Source organism: Hemiscyllium ocellatum, chromosome 17, assembly GCF_020745735.1.
Source record: "Hemiscyllium ocellatum isolate sHemOce1 chromosome 17, sHemOce1.pat.X.cur, whole genome shotgun sequence".
NCBI lineage: Eukaryota > Metazoa > Chordata > Chondrichthyes > Orectolobiformes > Hemiscylliidae > Hemiscyllium > Hemiscyllium ocellatum.
Window position 1 is genome coordinate 27,081,469 of NC_083417.1, and position 22,719 is coordinate 27,104,187.

Sequence of the window (22,719 nt, forward strand, 5' to 3'; positions counted from 1 at the left end):
AACATCGATTTTACTGCTCCTCGGATGCTGCCTGAACTGCTGTGCTCTTCCAGCACCACTAATCCAGAATTTGGTTTCCAGCATCTGCAGTCATTGTCTATACCAACATGGTGCCTAGTTTCTAGAGACATTGTTCCACGTGAACTGATGCATATCCTTACAGTGAAAGAATTACAACAGAGACTACACAGAGTCACAAACAAACAGCTTTAGCAGCACTCTGGGCATGTTTTAACAAACATTAGACTTTATTGGGAATGAAATGTCAACTTGCCTTAGTGTACTCTCATTAGATTTTGTTTTACCTTTCTATCTATAGTACTCTCATTTTTCTCTTCTGAGTGCCAGTATTTTCTCTTTATAGGAAGTAGGGAGCCTAAACTTGGGCATCCTGCCACCCATCTAGGCCTTTTCTGCCCTATTGTGGGTTGTCTTCTGAAAACAGAGAAAAGGAGGAATTGAATGAGATGAAAGTGGCAGCTGTTAGTACAGGTACAAGTTGGGGTAAGCTAGTGAGGTGCCCCAAGTGAATGAATGGGCAGAACAGAGGGCATTGAGGGCTATTATTATGGGAGGATGGGAGAGGAGGTAAGAGCAAATAAGACATTGCTGCTTGCAACAATTCTGTGTGGTAGAGCTTTATTTTTGCTGGGAGATGAGGGCAGTAGCAGGGACAAAGTATGTATGAGGGAAGGTGGTGGCATTACCCAGGTGGATAAAGGTCATTTACTTTTCTACAGCACCTCTGAGAATTCTCTGAATAGTTGATCCATGACCAGACTGGCAAAGTCTGAAGACGTGGCCTCCTCTGCAGCACATCCAGGTCCTTGTCCACAAAACAGGGCAGCAATATTCCTTTGTCTTCCATAGCTGGGGATAATGTCAGGAATGTTGCACAGTCACGTCTGAATGTGAGTGCTCATCCTGCTGTGCAATAGCATGTTACAGGTGATGTGGGCACCAGGGATGTTAGTCCATTCCAGAAATCTGGTCAGTGGTTCATTTTTGGAGCAGCCAGGGCCATTTCTGGAGCGGCCATTTTTGAGAAAGGCTGTTTTGTGGTTGAAGTGCTGCTAGTCGGTCTAAGTGTGGGCTTAGATGAATATTGGGCTTTGGTGTGGAGGGTAAGCAGCAACAAGGTAAGGGCAAGGTAAGATCTTTTTTTCCAAAATCCTCTAGTTAAAGGGGCAGAGTGGTATGCTCCTCCTGTTCAATGTGGGAGATCAGGGAGCAGTTGTGTGTCCCTTTCCTGCAGGAAGTGTATCCGACTGCAGCTTTTCTCAGACCACATGGATTGGTTGGAGTGACAGTTGAACATACTGAGAAGCATGCAGGAGACGGAGAATGTGATAGATAGTAGCTTTGAGAAAGTGGTCATACCACAGATACAGTCTGATAGATGGGTGTCTGCCAGGAAATGTAGCCAGGTAGTGTGTGTTGTGGGGGGCAGACACTAAAGACAAAAGAGAAGGTTGAGGCTGGTACAGAAGTGAAAGGCAGTACATTTCACAGATTAGGCAGGCAAAAGCATGGCAGGGAACAAGGAAAGACTGATTAATTAAACTGCATTTGTGTCAATACAAGAGGCCTGACAGGTAAGGCAGGTAAACTCAGGGCATGGATGGGTACATGGGACTGGGATATCATAGCTATTACAGAAACATGGCTGAGTGAGGAACAGGACTGGCTATATGGGGGGAACTGAGAAATAAGCAGGGGGTGATCACTTAGATGGGATTGTATTATAGGGCACCCAATAGTAAGCAGGAAATTGAAGAGCAAATATGCAGAGAGATTTCAGATAGCTGTAAGAACAATAGGGTTGTTACAGTAGGTTGTTATAGTTCCAAACATAGACTGGGACTACCATTGTGTTAAGGCTTGGGGAGCAATTTTTTAAGTGTGTTCAGGAAAATTTTCTCAATCAATTTGTAGATGGCCCTACTGGAGAACAGTCAAAACTCAACTTTCTCTTGGGAAATAAGGCAGGGCAAGTGACTGAGATATTAGTGGTGGAGTGCTTTGGAACCAGTGACCATAATTCTATTAGTTTTAAAATAGACATCTGGCAAGTGGAAGGTTTTCAAAACCAATATGATGAGAGTTCAGGGCCAGCATTTTCCTATTAGTGTGAAAGGTAAGTCTGGCAGGAGTAAGCAACACTGGATGACTAGAGATATTTAGGCACTAGTCAAGAAAAAGAAGGAGACATATGTCAAGTATAGACAAGTGAATCTCTTGATGAATATGGGGATTGTAGGAGTACACTTAAGAGGAAAATCAGAAAGGCAAAAAGGGGACATGAGATAGCTTTGGCAGAGAAGGTCAAGGAGAACCCAAATAGATTCTACAAGTATAATAAAAACAAAAGAGTAGCTAGGAAGAGAATAGAGCCCCTTAGAGATTAGTAAGGTTATCTGTGTATGGAACAATAGGAGAAGTGTGAGATTATTTCTCTTCAGCATTTACCATGGAGAAAGAATAGGGAACTCAGCAAAGTAAACAGTAAAGTCGTAAAAAGAGTCTGCATTACAGAAGAGGAGGTGCTGGATGTCTTAAAAATCATAAAGGTAGATAAATCCCTGGGACCTGATCAAGTATATCCCAGGACATTATCAGAAGCTAGGGAAAAAAGCACAGGGGCCCCTCTTGGAGATATTTATATCATTGACAGCCACAGGTGAGGTGCCAGAAGACTAGGGGGTGGCTAATGTTGTGCCACGACTTAAGAAAGACTATAAGGAAAAGCCAGGAAACTGATGGGCAAGTTGTTGGAGGGGATTCTGAAAGACTGAGAAACAAAATCTACATGCACTTAGAATGACAAGGACTGATTAGGGATAGTCAGCATGGCTTTGTGCATGGGAAATTGTGCCTTACAAAATTGGATTGAGTTTTTTTGAAGAGGTGACCAAGAAAATAGATGAGTGCAGTGTGGCAGATGTTGTCTATGTGGACATAAGTAAGGCATTTGACAATATATCGCATGGTAACCTGGTTAGGAAGGTTAGATTACTTGGGATCCAGGGAGAGCTAGCCAATTCAATACAAAATTGTCTTGATGGTGAGACAGAGGATGGTAGTAGAGAATTGTTTTTCAGACTGGAGGCCTGTGACCATTGGTGTGCCACAAGGATTAGTACTGGATCCACTGTTGTTCACCAGTTATATAAACGATTTGGAGGAGAACATAGAAGGTATGGTTAGTAAGTTTGTCGATGACACCAAAATTAATGGTATGGTGGACAGTGAAGAAGATTATATAAGAGTGCTTAGACTCTTGATCAACTGGGCCAGTGGGCTAAGGAATGGCAGTTGGAGTTTAATTCACACAAATGTGAGGTGTTGCATTTTGCTAAGACAAGCCAGGGCAGGGCTTACATAATTAATGGTAAGGCCCTGAGGAGTGTTGTCGAACAGAAAAATCCAGAGGTGCTTGTAAGTGGCATCACAGGTAGACAGGTTGCTGAAGAAGGCATTTGGGATGCTTGCCTTCATTGTTGCAGGAATCATATTATAGCTGTACAATACATTGGTACGGTTACATTTGAAGTACTGTGTACATTTCTGGTCACCCTGCTTCAGGAAGGATGTTATTAAGCTGGAAAAGATGCAAAAAAGGCTTATAAGTATGTTACCAAAGTTTGAGTTATAAGGAGAGTTGAATAAGCTAGGACATTTTTTTCCTGGAGCGTTGGAGGCTGAGGGGTAATCTTATAGAGCTTTGTAAAGGCTGTGCAGGACATTTGTTAGGCCACTTTTAGAATACTGCATGCAATTCTGGTGTCACTCCTATTGAAAGGATGTTGTGAAACTTGAAAGGGTTCAGAAAAGATTTACAAGGATGTTGCCAGGATTGGAGGATCTGAGCTATGAGGACAAGCTGAATAGGTTGGGGCTGTTTACCCTGGACCATCAGAGGCTGAGGGGTAACCTTAAAGAAGTTTATAAAATCAAGAAGGGCATAAAGAGGATAAATAGATAAGGTCTTTTTTTCCTGAGATGGGGGAGTCCAGAACTAGAGGACATAGGTTCATGGTGAGAGGGGAAAGATGTTAAAGGGATCTAAGGGGCAACTTTTTCACGCAGAGGCTGGTATGGAATGAGCTGCCAGAGGAAGTGGTGAAGGCTGGTACAATTACAATATTTAAAAGACAACTGGATGGGTATATGAATAGGCAAGGTTTGGAGGGATAAGGGCCAAGTGCTGGAAAATGGGACTAGATTAGGTCAGGACATTTGGTCGGCATGGATGAGTTGGACTGAAGGGTCTGTTTCCATGCAGTACATCTCTATGACTCTATGAGGGGCATAGATGAGGTGAGTAGTCAGGTCTTTTTCTCCTGGGTAAGGGAGTCCAAAAGTAGAGAGTATAGGTTTAACCCAAAAAATTTAAGAGGGACCTAAGGGGCAACTTTTTCACACAGAGGGTAGTGTGTATATATGGAACAAGCTACCAGACAAAGTGGGTATAATTACATTTAAAAATCACTTAGACAGCTACATGGATTTGGAAAGGCTTAGAGGACCACACACAGACAAATGGGCCTAGTTCAGTTTAGGGGACCTGGTCAGCATGGACCAGGTGGGACAAAGGGTCTGTTTCTATGCTGTATACCTCTCTGACTCGATGAGTGGCAACTTCATCCAGCCAAGATGAGATGGTAGAAATCCAGCTAGTACCAAATGAGGCTGATTCCATAGGTAGATAATTGATGGATAATTAATTGAGTTTGGTATGATATGGTGAGAAGTGTCATTAAGCTTAATGGAGAGAAGCCTTCCTTTCAGGGTGGCACAGTGGTACAGTGGTTAGCACTGCTGCCTCACAGCGCCAGGGACCTGGATTCAATTCCCACCTCAGGCGACTGACTGTGTGGAGTTTGCACGTTCTCCCCGTGTCTGCGTGGGTTTCCTCCGGGTACTCCGGTTTCCTCCCACAGTCCAAAGATGTGCGGGTCAGGTGAATTGGCCATGCTAAATTGCCCGTAGTGTTAGGTAAGGGGTAAATGTAGGGGTATGGGTGGGTTGCGCTTCGGCGGGTCGGTGTGGACTTGTTGGGCCGAAGGGCCTGTTTCCACACTGTAAGTAATCTAATCTAATCTAGAAACTTGATGAAACGGCACTTAGCCAAAATAAAATAAGATTCTGCTCAAGAGGCTAAAAGTGCTGCTACAGGGCACCCATCTATACAGCTAGAGACTCTTAAGAGGATCGTAAAAACATACCCAGAAAGGTAAAAATATTTAGAATACCAGAAGTTTGCAACAGATAATGAAGGTCTGAGAATTCTAGCTTTGGAGAGAAACAAGAGGAAGAATTTCAAAGGAACTCAGTATAACATACTTTCTTTGTCTTGTGGAACCTTTAATTCCTCAAAATAACAGACTTCAATTTTGAGCTTTTGAACAGTACTGTATAAAGAAACTTAAGCTAAGAGCAGCTAATGTGCAGAAAAAAGTTTTGAGACCAAGGGAGGTCAAATAAATAAAAGTATGCAGAAACCAAAACCTATTTTGATGAGGGCAAGTGAGCCAGAAAGTGCGAAAACCACACAACTGGTGAGTAATAAGAAACATTCTGACCCTCCCAAAATCTGCTGTTCTGAACAGCCTGCTTTTACAAGAAAATGCCAACTGTTCAGCTGTAGAAACCATTTTAGCCACTGGATCTGATCTGAAATGGTAATATCTTTAACTTCAGCAAGAAAAAAGAAAACAAAAGGTACCTACAGTAAATCACAAAGGTCTAATGTGGTTTTGTTCTAAATATTATTTTGTCTTACCTTTAATTGTTATGTTCTTGGTATTTGATATTTCTTGATAACAACTTTATGTTTTTAAACTAAGGAATCTTGAGTAATAATTTGTAATAAACTAACTTTAAACCTGTTTAAAATGAAAATATAACTGCTAGACTTCTTTAACTTAAATAATTACATATTTTAAAAGGGCTTCATGAGCTATACTAATACTCAAGTCACTGACCATTGATGGGTGTGACAATGGCAGAAATATGCAAAATAGACGTCCAGGACCAGAGAAGTTGTTAGGTAGTAGTTAGTCTGTATAGATCTTTGTAAATCCACTTGCATGCCATTTACATGGCATAACTTTTTTTCGGATGTTTTCAACAATAATGTTACAACTTATAAGGGGATTTTCCCATCAGTTCATTGACTTCTACAAAATTACTGTCTATAGGGACTTCAACAGCACACTCTGTGAAGGAGCAGAGAATAACAGACAACCATGTTCAAATTTTCACATTTAACTACAGATGCAAGATCTTGCTGTTAGTTTCACAGTTTTAATGACTGAAATGTTGATATCCTTATCATTTCAACTGCAAAACCCGGACCACTATAATTTTAGTGTCAGACCTATGCCAATACCTCTCTGAAATTAAGTTATAAGTCAGGGAAACTGCCCTTCCAATTTTCCATCTACCTCTGTTGGGAATTCTCTTGCAACTGTTTAGTAGATTTTCCCTGCAGCTATATAGCTAAAATAGAAACTCAACATGTGAAAGGCTAGAGTCACAAGTCCATGCTGAAACAGCCTGGCATAGTATGGGCAAACTTCAACACATTTTCACTGTAGCATCTTATTTATGATACATGAGATTTAAATCTACTGCAGTTAGTTTATTCTAACTGACAACTTTGGATTGTTTTAGCTCGAGACCTTACGAAAATCCCTGCATGGTGCAAGGTCAGACAGTTCAAGATTGCATCGAGAGAGTGAGCTGGTTGTAGCGAATGTTAACCAGTGGGTAAAGGACCAAAAGTAAGTAACTTAATTTCTACTACGGTTTAGTAAAGATCCATAAATTAAACATGTAACAAGTTAACGTTCTGGTATGTTTCAAATATACATGTGGTTCAGCTGTCAGTTTAGGCAATTTGACCAATAATGGGGTATGAAACTCTAAACCTGTGCCCAAACAATGAAGTATTACTTTAATGTGAGAGAGCCTGTTAATAGGACCAATGATACTTTCTATAATGTTGCCAAAAAGGACACACTCTGTTGAACCTTTTGGCCTGCACTTATCAGGGTATTACCCAACAATACAAACTCAAGGGAAAAAAACTTCTATACTGCATGGGAGGAGAGCATTGACTGGTTAGCAAGCAGACTGTAATTGATAGAGGTCTTGTCATGGAGAATGCACACATACATGCTGATTGACAGTTAACAACCAAGCTTTGTTAAATTTTAAACTAGGCAAGTTGACTTTGATTGGTCAGGACATTGCCGTGAAAAATAAACCAGCAAAAGTCTGTCACCTGTTTCGTTGAGTTGAAACAAGTGCAGTACATGTACATGTTCTTTCTGTCTGCAAAGAACAAGGACCCTGTATATTAATATATGTGGCTTTGCACACATGCAAGTGCATCACACTGAAAGTCTGATTACAATCCTAAATTGCTTGTGATTCTGTTTATGTTGATTTAATGCAGGTCTGTTTCTTCAATGATCAAAATGCTTAACATTGCGAACGTATTCATATTATTATCTTTTGGAAAATAGAGTGTTTGATGGATTTTTCAAACTGATTAATAACCTTTATTGAGCCATGAAACAAATACTGAAGGGGAACTTGAACCCACAACCTTCCAGTTCAAGTCTACCAACTGAAGCGTTTGAATTCTCAAAATGTGAACTACATTTGCTGTCTTGTCCTACCAAGTCCTGTGCCATATGTAGGAAAATGCTAAGGACAAGTAGCTCTTTTAACTAAAGTACATTCCTCCATTAGTTTGCTTCATTTAAAATAGGTTAGTTCTAATAATTAGTTTTCTATATAAACCAGCTTTCCACTTTGAAAGCAACATTTTAACATGTGTTCACCAAATATTACCACTTAGTGGTGGTGAATGGAAAATGACAGCCACAATATAGATTATGATTTACAATGACTAACTTCAAATTATTGTATATTTTTAAATAGAATAAAATTGTCTGGAAATGCATCCTTTCTGATAACAAATTAATTTCGCAAAACATCCAAGCTATATATTCTCAGCATTCATAATAATCTCTGCCTCTTGAGTGAATTGCATCTTTATTGTTTAGGTCGTAAATGTATTTGTATTAAACCAGAACTGAATGTTTGGAATTTATTTAAATGAATATCTCAATTTTAAAGTAATTCCCAACAATCTATTACTAAAAAAAATACCAAAATTGAATGTCACTAGAGAGTAGCGAAGTTCTGTTGCACCCTGTGGTTGATTCATGAAAACATTGTGATTGTTGCTAAGAAACAACCCGAACCAAAATTAGTGAGTAATGTGACTGACATCATTTAATCATATCACAGAAATAAGCAGCATCACAAATCTTATTCTATTGATGGTGCGATATTATTAGCTTTAGGTTAAATTAATTAATACAGAAGTAATCTAATAAAGGGATCATTATGGTGTCACACATACATCATGTGCTGCTTAGCAACAAAGTTGCACCATTCTTGGTGATTTTGATATAAATCTGATTATTGTGCTGTCACATCATTTGTGACCATGAGGAGGAGCGTGAATCATTGAACTACTGGTACAATTAACTTGTGCCCAGAGCTGTGAATGTAATTTATTTATACTACCTGGTATCAGCTTTGGCCCCTGTGACTGAGCTCACAAATAAACTTCACAAACCATCCAAACTACGTTTTCATCAATCAGAACATATCCAAACCCCTTGAGCTTATTGTATCTTTATCCTGTACATATTAGATTAGAATTGAATGTTTAAATTGAATAAAATGAAAATCCCCAGACCTAAGCCAGTCTCTAACTAGAGATAGCAATTGTATAGGAATGAATGTTCAGCAAGTTGTAATGGCAGTAAGGAGTCACTGATTTAATATTTTTGTTAAATATGGCAATGCTAATAAAGCCAAGAATCAGATCCGATAAAGTAATATTTATGAATATACATAGATATTTTCCAAATACACAAAACATAGTAAAAGCAACTAAACACATGATGATTAGATTCCCACACAGTGTGGAAACAGGTCCTTCGGCCCAACAAGTCCACACCAACCCTCCGAAGAGTAACCCACCCAGACCCATTTCCCTCTGACTAATGCTATGGGCAATTTAGCATAGCCAATTCGCCTGACCTGCACACCTTTGGACTGTGGGAGGAAATCCACGCAGACACAGGGAGAATGTGTAAACTCCACACAGACAGTCACCCAAGGCTGGAATTGAACCTGAGGCAGCCGTGCTAACCATTGAGCCAACATGCCACCTCAAATGATGTTATGCTTTTCTGAAAAGATGGAAATGGTTAATTCTTTTATTTTTACAACATTTCTGGCCAAAATGAATGCATTAGGAGATCCACTAATGCATATTACAAAATCACACAAATTTGTTATTTTTTTTACTTAATTATTCAACTGTAATATTTTTCTGCAGTAGCATGACAAGTATAAATAAAAACTGAATGCTTGAATTCTGATAAAATTATTGGAAAATTAGAAAAATGTGGTGTATAAAACATGAAAACATTACTTTTCATGCTCCATGGTCAAAATGACAATCCATGCGGTTCCTTATTATAGATTTTTCTGTGTCTTTCCTGTATTAACTGCAAGCAATTAATACATTGTGTGTGTGTTTTTTTATAAAGGCAAGCCAATGAAAAACTTGGAAATAAGATCAAAGAACAAACAAAGCAAATCCTTCAACTAACAACTGAAAAAGAGTAAGTATCAACACTGGGAACTAACTAGTGTAAATGTCAGACTTGCCTGTAGTAGGTATTAATATTGCAGATCTTCATCTGTGCTACCTGATAACACACCTTTGGATAGAAACAGCATTGCTCCTTTTAAACACAATTGTTCAATGACCTACGAAGATAGATTATGTGCAAAATTATTTTGAGAAGTAGATGAGTCTGATCGAAACAAAGCAGATCTATTAGTTCTTTGTTTATTACAATATAGGATGGTACAGATAAGCAAGTAAATATTTATTTTCAGAAACCCCAAGTCAATGATGATTGTCATATAAACGGAGTTCAGAGCTTCAGTTTCCTTTCCTTAGCTCACATTCTCCACGCCTCCCCAGACTAGTTATGTGCCTGACATGTCTTATGATATATTTGACCTTTACACATTTTGATTTATGTCTTCCCACTTGTACTCAGAGACATGAAAGCTTATTTCATTGCAACTTAAAATAAAAAGCACCAGTAGGGGATATTCAACATTTTGGTCATGGTTCCTGATTTGATTTGAATTTCTGGGTGTTCTGGGCACCGCAATCATTCAACCTTTGGAAGCCGTTGATGCTATAAAGTCTGCTTTGCAAATTCAGCACTTTTGCAATATATTGTTGACAATGGACTAAAGGAAAAATTTAAAGTTATGAGCTGACTTCATGTTATAAAGCAAAGTGAGCCCATTTGTGAACAAGCACACAGAGTGCCTTCAGATCCACCACCTCTGCATTATATGAAATGAAATGATAAAAAATTGGCCTTGGTATATGTTGTGGTTGCATCTACCACTACCATCTCAGCTATGTTGGGTAAATTCACTGCCACTAATCCTTCTTACTTATATTCGTCTACATCGCTGATACCAACTGAAGAAGAATGCCCACACAAAGTCTTCAGTCAAAGTGAGGGTCTGTCATGCTGAAGAGACTAGATTCATAGTACATAGTGCTTAATGCATACTCATATCACATCTGAGTTACACACCCATTTCCATCGGAAGGACAAAGGCAGCTGATATATGGGAACACCACCACTTTGCAAGTTCCCCTACAAGCCACTCATCATTCTGAGTATAAAAGTAGTGATGTCTTAGTTCAGTTGTATTGGAATTTGGTTATACCACAGCTGGAGTACAGTGTACAGTTTTCATTCTCCTGAGAGTTAATATTGTCATTGAGGGAGTGCATTTAAGGTTCACTAGATATGTTTCAGTGTTGCTGAACTATCCTATGAAGAGAAATTGGACAAATTGGTCTGTGTTTTCCAGGGTTTTGAAAAATAAAAGATTATCTCAACAAAACTTACTGGGGTGTCTAGACCAAGGAGGCAATTTAACATAAGTAGGATGTCACTTAGGTCGGAATTGAAAGAGGTTTTCTTCACTCAGAAAGTTGCGAACCTTTGGAATTCTTTATCACAGATGTTTGTGGAGGATCATTTTTTGAGTATGTTTAAGTTAGTGATTGATAGATTTCCGATTACCAGTGGCATAAGGGGTGAATTGTAAGGGATGGATAAAGACATTGAAGTGTTTAATCAACCATGATAGAACTGAATGGTGGACAGGTACATGGGCCCCTGTTTCTATGTTCCTAAAACCAGGAATTTGGATTTGATTTTCGTAGGTTGATCTATTACAATTTACCTGTATTTTTCATTTCCTCTATAATCTTTATTTTGGCTTTAGCAAGTTTTATGCTATCCAACACAATGCCTCCTGACAGAAAAACCACACATTTGTTTGGTAACTTATAGATTCTGTGATTGTGATTGAACAGCACATCAGATTGAGATGTTTATAGCGATTATTTCTTTTCACTGTTGACATCTAATCTTAGAGGATACTATCTAGAAAAAGCAAAGACCATCAAAAACTCCGCTTTACTTACGAGGCAGCAGGACTAACAACTGAGCCACCGTGCCTTCCAAATCTTATCATTGTACTTCGTTTCTTAATTCACAATTTTTTGGAGTAGAGGATTAACAATGTTAAGTAGCATGGTTCTGTGTGCTTATATATGTTGCTATTTTCTATGTATGATCCTATCCATTAATAGCTTTAATAGGGCTCTTGTTGCACTGTGGTAGTGCACTGTGCCTACCTCTAGGTACCTAGTTCCTACCCACTTCAACAGTGTAGTTTAACAGGTATAATTACATTAGCGAATATCAATGTTTTCCCATTTTTCAAGCTAGTAAAAACTGCTATTATTTTACAATTCAGGTAATAAACACAGCACAATGAGATTCTAACAATGAAGTGATTCTCATTTTTAAGATTTATTCTCATTTAGAGAAAAAGTTTCTACCATATTGAATACTGAAGTTTGAAGAAAACACTACTTCTCTCTTAGGTGCCTTGCTTCGTCATCTGTAGTAATTGATTCGTGGGGATTGAGAAGGTCCCTACCAGGATCATTACCATGTATTGTTTATAACTGAAAGTGTTACTTTCAAGTCTAAGCCTGAAGAACATTCTTAATTTTGCCTTCACTGTAACCAGTCTATCTTGATCTCAAATTCAGGGTGAGCCACACAATAAAAGAGTACCCCTTGCATTAAATTGCCTTTCCTTTGTCTTCCTACAAAAATATATCACATTACATTTCTCTACCTGAAATTTATTCTGCCACGCCTGCCCCACATTCAAGCAACCTATGTTATGCCAATCTATATTAAAATATTAACATATTCATCCAACCAGTGTAAGAGAACCTAATGTGTACCACTTCAAATGAAATGCATTTTATTTCTATCTATAAAAATACTAGCTTACCATTGGGAATCTACAGGAAGGAGATTCCCAACATTGAGAGCAAAGAGCTCCATTTTACAAACAAGTGTTGAACAATGAGACCAGAATTTGGCTAGTGAATGGGAAAGGCCATTCTGCATTTGTTAGCATGCATTAACATCTTATTAACAGCCAGCTTTCAGCAGGATCTACTATACTCAATTGACTGAGACAAAAGCTTTGGTCAGATCGATGAAGGTCATATAGAGTAGTTGATGTTGTTTTGGCATTTCTCTTCAAGTTGCAAACTGTGAAAATCATATCCAGAGTTCCACAGGTTGATCAGAAGTCACACTGGCTTTCAGGAAGGATTATCTCTGAGACTGTGAGAAGGCACCTAGCAAGATTCAAGTAATGATCTTCTTGGTGATAGACAGCAGGACAATTCTTCGGAAGTTCCCACAGTCAACTTTGGTTCCTTTCTTGAGAACAGTGATAATGGCAGCTTCCTTAAGATCAGCAAGAATTTCTTCTTTCCCCAGATTATCAGGAGCAGTTGATGGAGATGACAGGTAAGCTCTGCTCCTCCAAGTTTGAAAATATCCAAAAGGAATCCAGTCTATTCCTGCAGATCTTCCATTATCCGTTTGTCTAATGGTCGCACAAGATCATCTTTCATGAGGAATTGGGGTATTTCCTCAAAGATGTTGTCATTGATGATTGTATCACAGTTTAGGAGATCTGTGAAGTGTTCCCTTCATTGGAGGCTGATGTTTTCTTTGTCTCTTAACAGGGTTCTTAGCCTTATCCTTACTTTGCACTGGTTTAAGGCCAAGGATGTTGGGTCTGTAAATTTACTGAAGTAACCCCTGATGTGAGCTGTTTGTCAGCAAGAAGTTGAAGCCCCTTAGCTTTCTCAGGTCACCATTAATTTTTGATTTCTTTCATTCCTTTTTGTAGGCCAGCCTTTGCTATTTAATAAATTCTCCTCTTTGCCTTACTGGTAATGGTGCTTTGCCAGGCATGGAGTGCCTCTTGTTGATAAGAATTTGGATGATATAGCCATTCTCATTGAACCAGTCTTGGTGTTTGCTGGTCTTTTGGAGCCAATGATCTCTTCACAGCATGAGATGATGGCTGTCTTCAGCTCTTTCTAGATTTCAATCGCTCCACTAAAATTAATTCTTGGAGATTTTGGTGAAGACATTGTCACAAGTCTACTTGACACTTGAAGTTTCTCGATGTTGAGTTTTTTTTCAGAGTTGTTTCTTCGTCTTTAGCTGCATCTAGTGGCATTTCACAGACATTTAGGAGCAGTCATCTGCACTCGTCACCACTTTGGTAATGAGGACATCCTTTTGGCATTGAAATCAAACAAAGACATAGTTAATCGTGTGCTTGTATTTTGATCATGGATGCCTCCAAGTAGTCTTGAACTTATCTTTTTCATGATGGTGGTGACCAGCTGTACTCCGCAAATTTGATGAATAGGAGAATCCCATTGGTGCTGCAATTCCTGAGTTTGGCGTCCTTTCCAATCCTGACATTTGAAGTGCCCAAGAATGATAATTTGATCTTCCTTATGAATGTTGGTGAATAATGTGTCCAGGGTGGAGTAAAAGCTTTCTTCGGATGACCATTCAACAACTATGATCTGCTGGTTCTTGGCAAGTTGTAGACAGGGTTGCGAGATGATTGTTTATGCCAACAGGCAGCTCTGAGAGTTGTTTAATGGTATCATCCTGATAACAAATCCAATTCCATGTGTCCTGGATTGATCATTGTATTTTCCACTCCAGAATGAGGTGTGACTATTACCTACTTCCCTCAAGTGCCCTTCACCTGCACTTCTAGTCTGCAGGGCAACAATATCAATGTTGACGTGCCTGAGTTCACATGCAACCAAGGCAGTTCTTCATACTGGGTGATTGTTTTCTTCATTATCTATGAGGGTAAGTACATTCCATGTTTCAAGATTGAGTTCGATTTTGGTATACAGACTGCAGGGACATGAGGTGCCTGGATGTAGTTTTCCAGCTAAGTTGTTGAAGAATTGTCTATTTGTAGGGCACCTTTCCAAGCCCTTCCCAGTCAGGTTGAGTGGAGTGGATCCTGACAAGGGCTGCTCAGTTGTGAAGAAAGCTGTAGAAATGCTTGCCCATTCCTATTCCAAGAGTGAAACAGCAGAGTTAGACTCAAACACCTATGTGATGGAACTAACCTAGGAACTTTCAGATCTCACAATCCTGTTAATCACAATTAAGTTGGGAGCATAGGCTAACAGGGAGGGATGTCATTGAAGTGTTGAACTTTTTCAAGGAACAGACGTGTCCTTGATATGTATATACCTGTCAGATAAGAAAGAGATGGTTGTGTGAGGGAACCTTGGTTGACGAGGGAGGTTGAATGTCTAGTAAAGAGGAAGAAAAAGGCTTACATAAGATTGAGAAAACAAGGTTTAGACAGTGCGTTGGAGGGATACAGGATAGCCAGGAGGGAGCTGAAGAAAGGGATTAGGAGAGCTAAGAGGGGGCATGAAAAATCTTTGGCGGGTAAGATCAAGGATAACCCCCAAGGCCTTTTATGCATATGTGAGAAACATGAGAATGACAAGAACGAGGGTAGGTCCGATCAAGGACAGTAGTGGGACACTGTGTACTGAGTTGGAAGAGATAGGAGAGGTCTTGAATGAGTACTTTTCTTCAGTATTTACAAATGAGAGGGATCGTATTGTTGAAGGGGAGAGTATGAAACTGACTGGTAAGCTAGAGGAGATACTTGTTAGGAAGGAAGATGTGTTGGGCATTTTGAAAAACTTGAGGATAGACAAGTCCCCCGGGCCTGACAGCATATATTCTAGGATTATGTGGGAAGCAAGAGAGGAAATTGCAGAGCCGTTGCCAATGATCTTTTCGTCTTCACTGTCAATGGGGGTGGTACTAGGGGACTGGAGAGTGGCGAATGTTGTGCCCCTGTTCAAAAAGGGAATAGGGATAACCCTGGGATTTACAGGCCAGTTAATCTTATTTCGGTGGTAGGCAAGTAATGGAAAGGGTACTGAGGGATAGGATTTATGAGTATCTGGAAAGACACTGCTTGATTAGGGACAGCCAGCACGGATTTGTGAGGGGTAGATCTTGCCTTACAAGTCTTGTTGAATTCTTTGAGGAGGTGACCAAGCATGTGGATGAGGGTAGAGCAGTGGATGTAGTGTACATGGATTTTAGAAAGGCATTTGATAAGGTTCCCCGTGGTAGGCTTAGGCGGAAAGTCAGGAGGCATGGGATAGTGGGAAGTTTGGCCAGTTGGATAGAGAACTGGCTAACCGTCGAAATCAGAGAGTGGTGGTAGATGGTAAATATTCAGCCTGGAGCCCAGTTACAAGTGGAGTTCCGCAGGGATCAGTTCTGGGTCCTCTGCTGTTTGTAATTTTTATTAATAACTTGGAAGAGGGAGTCGAAGGGTGGGTCAGTAAATTTGCAGATGATACGAAGATTGATGGAGTTGTGGATAGTGAGGAGGGCTGTTGTCAGCTGCAAAGGGACTTAGATATGATGCAGGGCTGGGTTGAGGAGTGGCAGATGGAATTCAACCCTGTCAAGTGTGAGGTTGTCCATTTTGGAAGGACAAATAAGAATGCAGAATACAGGGTTAAATGTAGGGTTCTTAGTAAGGTAGAGGAGCAGAGGGATCTTGGGGTCTATGTTCATAGCTCTTTGAAAGTTGCCACTAAGGTGTATAGAGCTTGTAAGAAGGCCTATGGTGTATTAGCGTTCATTAGCAAAGAGATTGAATTCAAGAGTCGTGAGGTGATGTTGCAGCTGTACATAACCTTGGTAAGGCCACATTTGGAGGACTGTGTGCAGTTCTGGTCGCCTCACTTTAGGAAAGATGTGGAAGCTTTGGAGAGGGTGCAGAGGAGATTTACCAGGATGTTGCCTGGAATGGAGGATAGGTTGAGAGTGCTAGGCCTTTTCTCATTGGAACGGGAAGGATGAGGGGTGATTTGATAGAGGTTTATAAGATGATCAGAGGAATAGATAGAGTAGATGGTCAAAGACTTTTTCCCCGGGTACAACAGAGTTTTACAAGGGGACATAAATTTAAGTTGATGGGTGGAAGGTATGGGGGGATGTCAGGGGTAGGTTCTTTACCCAGAGAGTGGTGGGGGCATGGAATGCGCTGCCTGTGGGAGTGGCAGAGTCAGAATCATTGGTGACCTTTAAGCGGCAATTGGATAGGTGCATGGATAGGTGCTTAATCTAGGATAAATGTTCGGCACAACATCGTGGGCCGAAGGGCCTGTTCTGTGCTGTATTGTTCTATGTTCTGTCCCTGTCACCTCTCACCGATCATCACAAAGCTTAAATTATAGAGGCAAAGAGATATACAGCATGGAAACAGACCCTCCAGTCCAACTCATTCATGCGACCAGATATCCTACATTAATCTAGTTCAATTTGCTGGCACTTGGCCCATATCCCTCTAAACCCTTCTATTCATTTACCCATCCCTGTGCTTTTTAAATCTTGTAATTGTATCAGCCTCCACCACTTCTTCTGGCAGCTCATTCCATACACGCACCACCCTCTATGTGAAAAAGTTGCCCCTTAAGTCTCTTTTAAATCCCTAAACCTATGCCCTCTAAATCTGGACTCCCCACACCCCAGGGTAAAGTCCTTGGCTTTTTAGTCTATCCATGTCCCTCATGATTTTATAAACCTCTAGAAGGTCACCCCTCAACCTCTGATACTCCAGGAAAAACAGGCCCAGCATATTCAGCATCTCCCTATAATTCAAACCCTCCAACCTTGGCAACATCCTTGTAAATCTTTTCTGAATCCTTTCAAGTTCCACAACATCCTTCCTATAGAAGGGAACGCAGAATTACATGCAATATTCTAAAAGTGTGTTGATAGTCTTATCTCTCTATGTCGATGCCTTGTGTAAGACACTTTTTTATTGGGAGAGTGCTGCTGCTCATCAGCCTCCAGAAGTTAGATCCAGTTCTGGTGGCAAGGTAACTTTGACGGCTGGGGATGCCCCTACTGCTCAGCCTTCATCCACCTTCAGAGCCATTGATATCATACAAATATCTTCTGCCTCAACTGCCATTGAGGACTTGCTTTAGATTGCTGTTTGTCTGATTCCTCCCCTCCAACTTTACCATCATGGGTGACCCTGCCAAGTGTTGAAAACTCTGACAGCATCATTTTCAGAATCACCAAAACAGGATACCTGTGAAGACAACATTCTGCATGTGAACTCAGACATTGAGCTCTGTGTGGAGTCCACATCCTGACTGTAAACTCCCCTGATCACCTCATGCAGCATTGAGAATCAATTCCACTAAAGGCTGCAGTGTGCAAGCAGTACATTGCAGCCTTGAAGGACTGACCCTAACAGCTAGAAAGACATATATTCACACAGCTGATGATGAACAGTGACCACAAATTTAGGAATGTAACAACGGACATCAGTGAAGTTTCACTCATGCCTTCAGAAGATTATATTTATCCTTTCCCTCCTATTATTCATGGTGTAGTCCCAGGTTCTGGTACTGAGATGAAGAGTGCTTGCCTTTCAGTGGAGTCTGTTGGCCTTTAAAATTTGGTTTGGTGACAATGGGGTATTTGTGGCCAGAGTGCTCAGTCATCATGAGGGTGACAACCCAGTTAGAGGGGAAACTTCTGGGGCGGCCTACATGTGATTGCTCCTCCAGCTGGGTGCATACAGGCACCGCCCTGTCCCCTGATGAGGAAAGCGCCCATGGGATGGTCAAGGTCTCTTGTCCCCTGTTACCTTGCCATTTGTGCTGAGCACCAATGGTTCAAGAGATGGAGCCCTAGCCTATACATATATTCAGCAGACACTGAAGATGCTGGACCTGGCTATCCATGGCAGCCACCTACCTGCCCATGGAGGCAGCCAAAGTTCATGTGCTGGAGGCAACATAGTGCAAACTGTCTTGGTGGAGTCTTCCAACCTTGGAGTCAGTTGCCCAATGTCTCTGGCAAACTTGACAAACGTGTGCTGCTGTATCTGCTTGTGCATTTGTATGAAACTAATCATTGACACCATGAGGTCCTGTCCTGCCTTGGTTTCTGGCAGTGCTCTGAATACAAGCAATTTGGGGCATTTCTTCCTCAACCAGCTGCGCAAATATAACAGTGATGTGCTTACTAGTATGTGCTTCTGACTCTATTCTAACTAAAATACTCATTGAGCATTCAATATCTGAGCTGGTGAGGTTGCTTCTTCTTCAAAGGTGGAAGAGGAGATATCTTGCTGGGATATCCTCTTACTGCCAAGACCTTGCAGATGTGACTCCTATTTGCAGGAGACAAAAGAGGGAATGTGTATCAAATAAGAGGTAGAAGTTTAGGCACATTAAGAATAATGTCTGTATGGTGATATGGGAGAGCAGCAACATGATCCAGTGTCAACCTTGGGCCAGTCTAGCAGAAAGTGGCATCGAAGTTTCTTCTGATAGTCCAAGGGGAAGAGGGCAACCCTGCTTTGCCCCACCAGGACCTCCAAGCCCCTGTCAGAAAAGCAGGGTGCCAATTTCCCTATGCCTAATGTGCCTGGGCAATTGACAGGAACTGCACAAGGCAGCTCTGAACAGACTGAATGCTGAACCTGGTGCATGACTGCATTTTAAATTCTGGAAGGTCTGGACATTGACAACCTGCTGTCATTGAGACAATGCAATGAGCAGGGCACGGTGCATAGGTAACAAAGTGAGTTAGAGAAATCTTGCTAGGCTTCATGGAAAGAAACACTCCACAGAACTTGCCAGCATTGACAATGTCAGGTTAAACTCAGCTCACAAAATTTATCAGCTGTTATGCGAGGATAACATGTGTACTACTTTTGTGGCAAATTCAGCAGAGAGCTTCTTTTTATCTATGCTAGTGGATAGGATTAAGGTTTTTCTCTTACAAGATCAATACATTACAAAAAATATTATGACATAAAACCTGGGGTTTACAGAAGTGTTGTGGCACATTTTCTTACACCATCAAATTAATGACTACCAGATGGCTTTTTGGTTGAAATATTTTTCATTGTTAGTTATTGCATTTACATTCTATTATTCCTTTATCTTTGCTGCAGTAATGACCCTTTCTGTTATTGCTATTGTAATCTTTGTCACAACACAGCCATCTGCAGGAAATGAATGAACGACTACAGCATGAGAATAAGAAATTAAAAGTTGAAGTGGATGAGAAGAGAATAGCAAACGAGAGGCTAAAGGTAAGCCGCTTAATTCCTCAAAGGCACAACAGGCAGATGAATAAGTTGTAAACTTTAAATGTTGGCTTGGTGTAGGCAAATCTGGTCCCAAAAGATATCATTAGAATGAATGTCTGATGTGTTCTGTGTCATCAATATATTCTTGAAAATGTTCATAATCTGCTTTTGAAAATATTTTTTGCTCACCAAAGTTCTTTTATTAATATGGAATCAGGAAAATTCTGAATGTAGACTTCCTCCATGGGCACCCTGAGTGCAGCACCTGGAAATATCAGTATTCATTCGCCCAGTTGTCAAACCATGTTAATTTGTATCTCTTTTCAGGCTTTGCACAGTCATCCAGGTGAGCACTCTAATGTCACACATCAATTCCGGAGTCCATTTCAAGATGAAGAGTAAGTATTTATCCCTGAATATTAGCATATTTCATTTTCTTAAAGCTCAGCTATACATTGGGATCCAGCACAATTCGCATGACCACTGACATTAAACTGCAAATGGGAACCCATTCTATTTAACAGTGAAGCACTTTAAAGTTATTTCTGAATCATAAACAGTTTACTAATGGCTCAGTAGGTTTGCATCATAAATAACAGCCATAAAGACCAGGTCAGCAATCTTTGCTGACTTAACACAAGTACAATTGGCCTCAGCAGCTCGAGGTTAGACAAGAGTTTTTTTTTCTAATCACCATTAATTGATCCTTCTAAGAAGTGAATGTTTGTGTATGTGTTAACATCAGATGAGGGCAGAGTTGAGCTTGGCTGAAGTCATTAAATAGCTTGCTGACACTTTATCAAACTTTATCGTGCTTGAGTAATGGACACTGGGGCAAATGTACGTAAGAACATTCATTACCTGTATAATGTTCATGTTGCAAAAAGATATTCAGTGATGAGAAATGGAGAAAAAGGAAGACAATTGGTTTTATGAGTGTGGCATTACTTAATCCAGCATTTTTGTATCCTTCCCGGCTAAGTGCCATTCCAGATGTTACGTAGATGTTACTTGGACAATTCAGATTTGATTTGTTAGAATCAAATTCTAAAACTTGAAAATCTGGAAAACAATGTCATGATGTAGCATGTTCTGCTCATCTTGTAGGGTATAAGGAAATGTTTGTCTGGAACTCTGATTGTCCCATTGATTAAATACAGACCACAAAACAATACCTTTAAAAAAAAATCACTGAATCATGATATAAATATGCATTCAATAAAAAGTTATCATTCATTTATCAATAAATAAGCCACAATCATCTCTAAAATAAGTTACTAGAAAATAAACTTCAAATTTCCCTGAATATCATGCTGTTTCCATATCTAGGAGAAAGTGAGGACTGCAGATGCTGGAGATCAGAGCAGAAAGTGTGTTGCTGGAAAAGCGCAGCAGGTCAGGCAGCATCCAAGGAGCAGGAGAATCGACGTTTCGGGCATGAGCCCTTCTTCAGGAATGAGGAAAGTGTGTCAAGCAGGATAAGATAAAAGGTAGGGAGGAGGGACTTGGGGGAGGGGCGGTGGAAATGTGACAGGTGGAAGGAGGTTAAAGTGAGGGTGACAAGGTGAGGGTGATAGGCCGGAGTGGGGGTGGGGGCGGAGAGGTCAGGAAGAAGATTGCAGGTTAGGAAGGTGGTGCTGAGTTCGAAGGTTGGGACTGAGACAAGGTGGGGGGAGGGGAAATGAGGAAACTGGAGAAATCTGAGTTCATCCCTTGTGGTTGGAGGGTTCCTACGCGGAAGATGAGGCGCTCTTCCTCCAGTCGTCGTGTTGCTATGGTCTGGCGATGGAGGAGTCCAAGGACCTGCATGTCCTTGGTGGAGTGGGACGGGGAGTTGAAGTGTTGAGCCACGGGGTGGTTGGGTTGGTTGGTCCAGGCCAACACACCCCATCCTCCTGGACACCCTGTGCTGGCCTCTTACCTGCCCTCGATCTCTTCATAGCCAACTGCCGCCACGACATTAACCACCTCAATCTCTCCACCCCTCTCACCCAGTCCAACCTCTCACCCTCGGAACATGCAGCCGTACACTCCCTCTGTTCCAACCCCAACCTCACTATCAAACCGGCAGACAAGGGAGGCGCGATGGTAGTTTGGCGCACCGATCTTTACACCACTGAGGCTAAACGCCAGCTCGCGGACACCTCCTCCTATTGACCATGACCCCACCTCCCACCAGCAAACCATCACCTCCCAGACCATCCATAACCTCATCTCCTCAGGGGATCTCCTATCCACCGCCTCCAACCTCATAGTCCCACAACCCTGCACCACCCGTTTCTACCTACTGCTCCAAATCCACAAACCTGATCGCCTCGGCCAACCCATTCTCTCAGCCTGCTCCTGCCCCACTGAACTCATCTCTGCATACCTCGACACAGTCCTGTCCCCCTTAATCCAAGAACTCCCCACCTACGTTCGGGACACCACCCACGCCCTTCACCTCCTCCATGATTTTCACTTCCCCTGTCCCCAACGCCTTATCTTTACCATGGACATCCAGTCCCTGTACACCTCCATCCCCCATCACGAAGGACTCAAAACCCTCCGCTTCTTCCTTTCCCGCCGAACCAACCAGTACCCTTCCACTGACACCCTCCTTCGACTGACTGAACTGGTCCTCACACTGAACAACTTCTCTTTCCAATCCTCCCACTTCCTCCAAACCAAAGGAGTAGCCATGGGCACCCACATGGGCCCCAGCTATTCCTGCCTCTTTGTAGGATATGTGGAGTAGTCTATCTTCCGCAGCTACACTGGCACCACCCCCCACCTTTTCCTCCGCTACATCGATGACTGTATCGGCGCTGCCTCGTGCTCCCACGAGGAGGTTGAACAGTTCATCCACCTTACTAACACCTTCCACCCCGACCTCCCCTTCCTAGACATCTCCATTTCTATCTCGGGCGACCGAATCAACATGGACATTTACTATAAACCAACCAATCCCACAGCTACCTAGACTACACCCTCTCCCACCCTGCC

At 41.3% G+C, this 22,719-nt stretch overlaps 1 protein-coding gene across 1 annotated transcript in view; it reads left to right on the top strand.

Moving 5' to 3' along the window:
* The window catches only part of LOC132824060 (polyamine-modulated factor 1-binding protein 1-like), a 259,415-nt gene that overhangs the window by 177,192 nt on the left and 59,504 nt on the right, over positions 1-22,719 (top strand). Inside the window, exons 18-21 of the mRNA XM_060838326.1 lie at positions 6,679-6,788; positions 9,648-9,722; positions 19,644-19,737; positions 20,062-20,132. Of these exons, the coding sequence (XP_060694309.1) occupies positions 6,679-6,788; positions 9,648-9,722; positions 19,644-19,737; positions 20,062-20,132 (350 nt within the window). The remainder of the gene's footprint in view (positions 1-6,678; positions 6,789-9,647; positions 9,723-19,643; positions 19,738-20,061; positions 20,133-22,719) is intronic.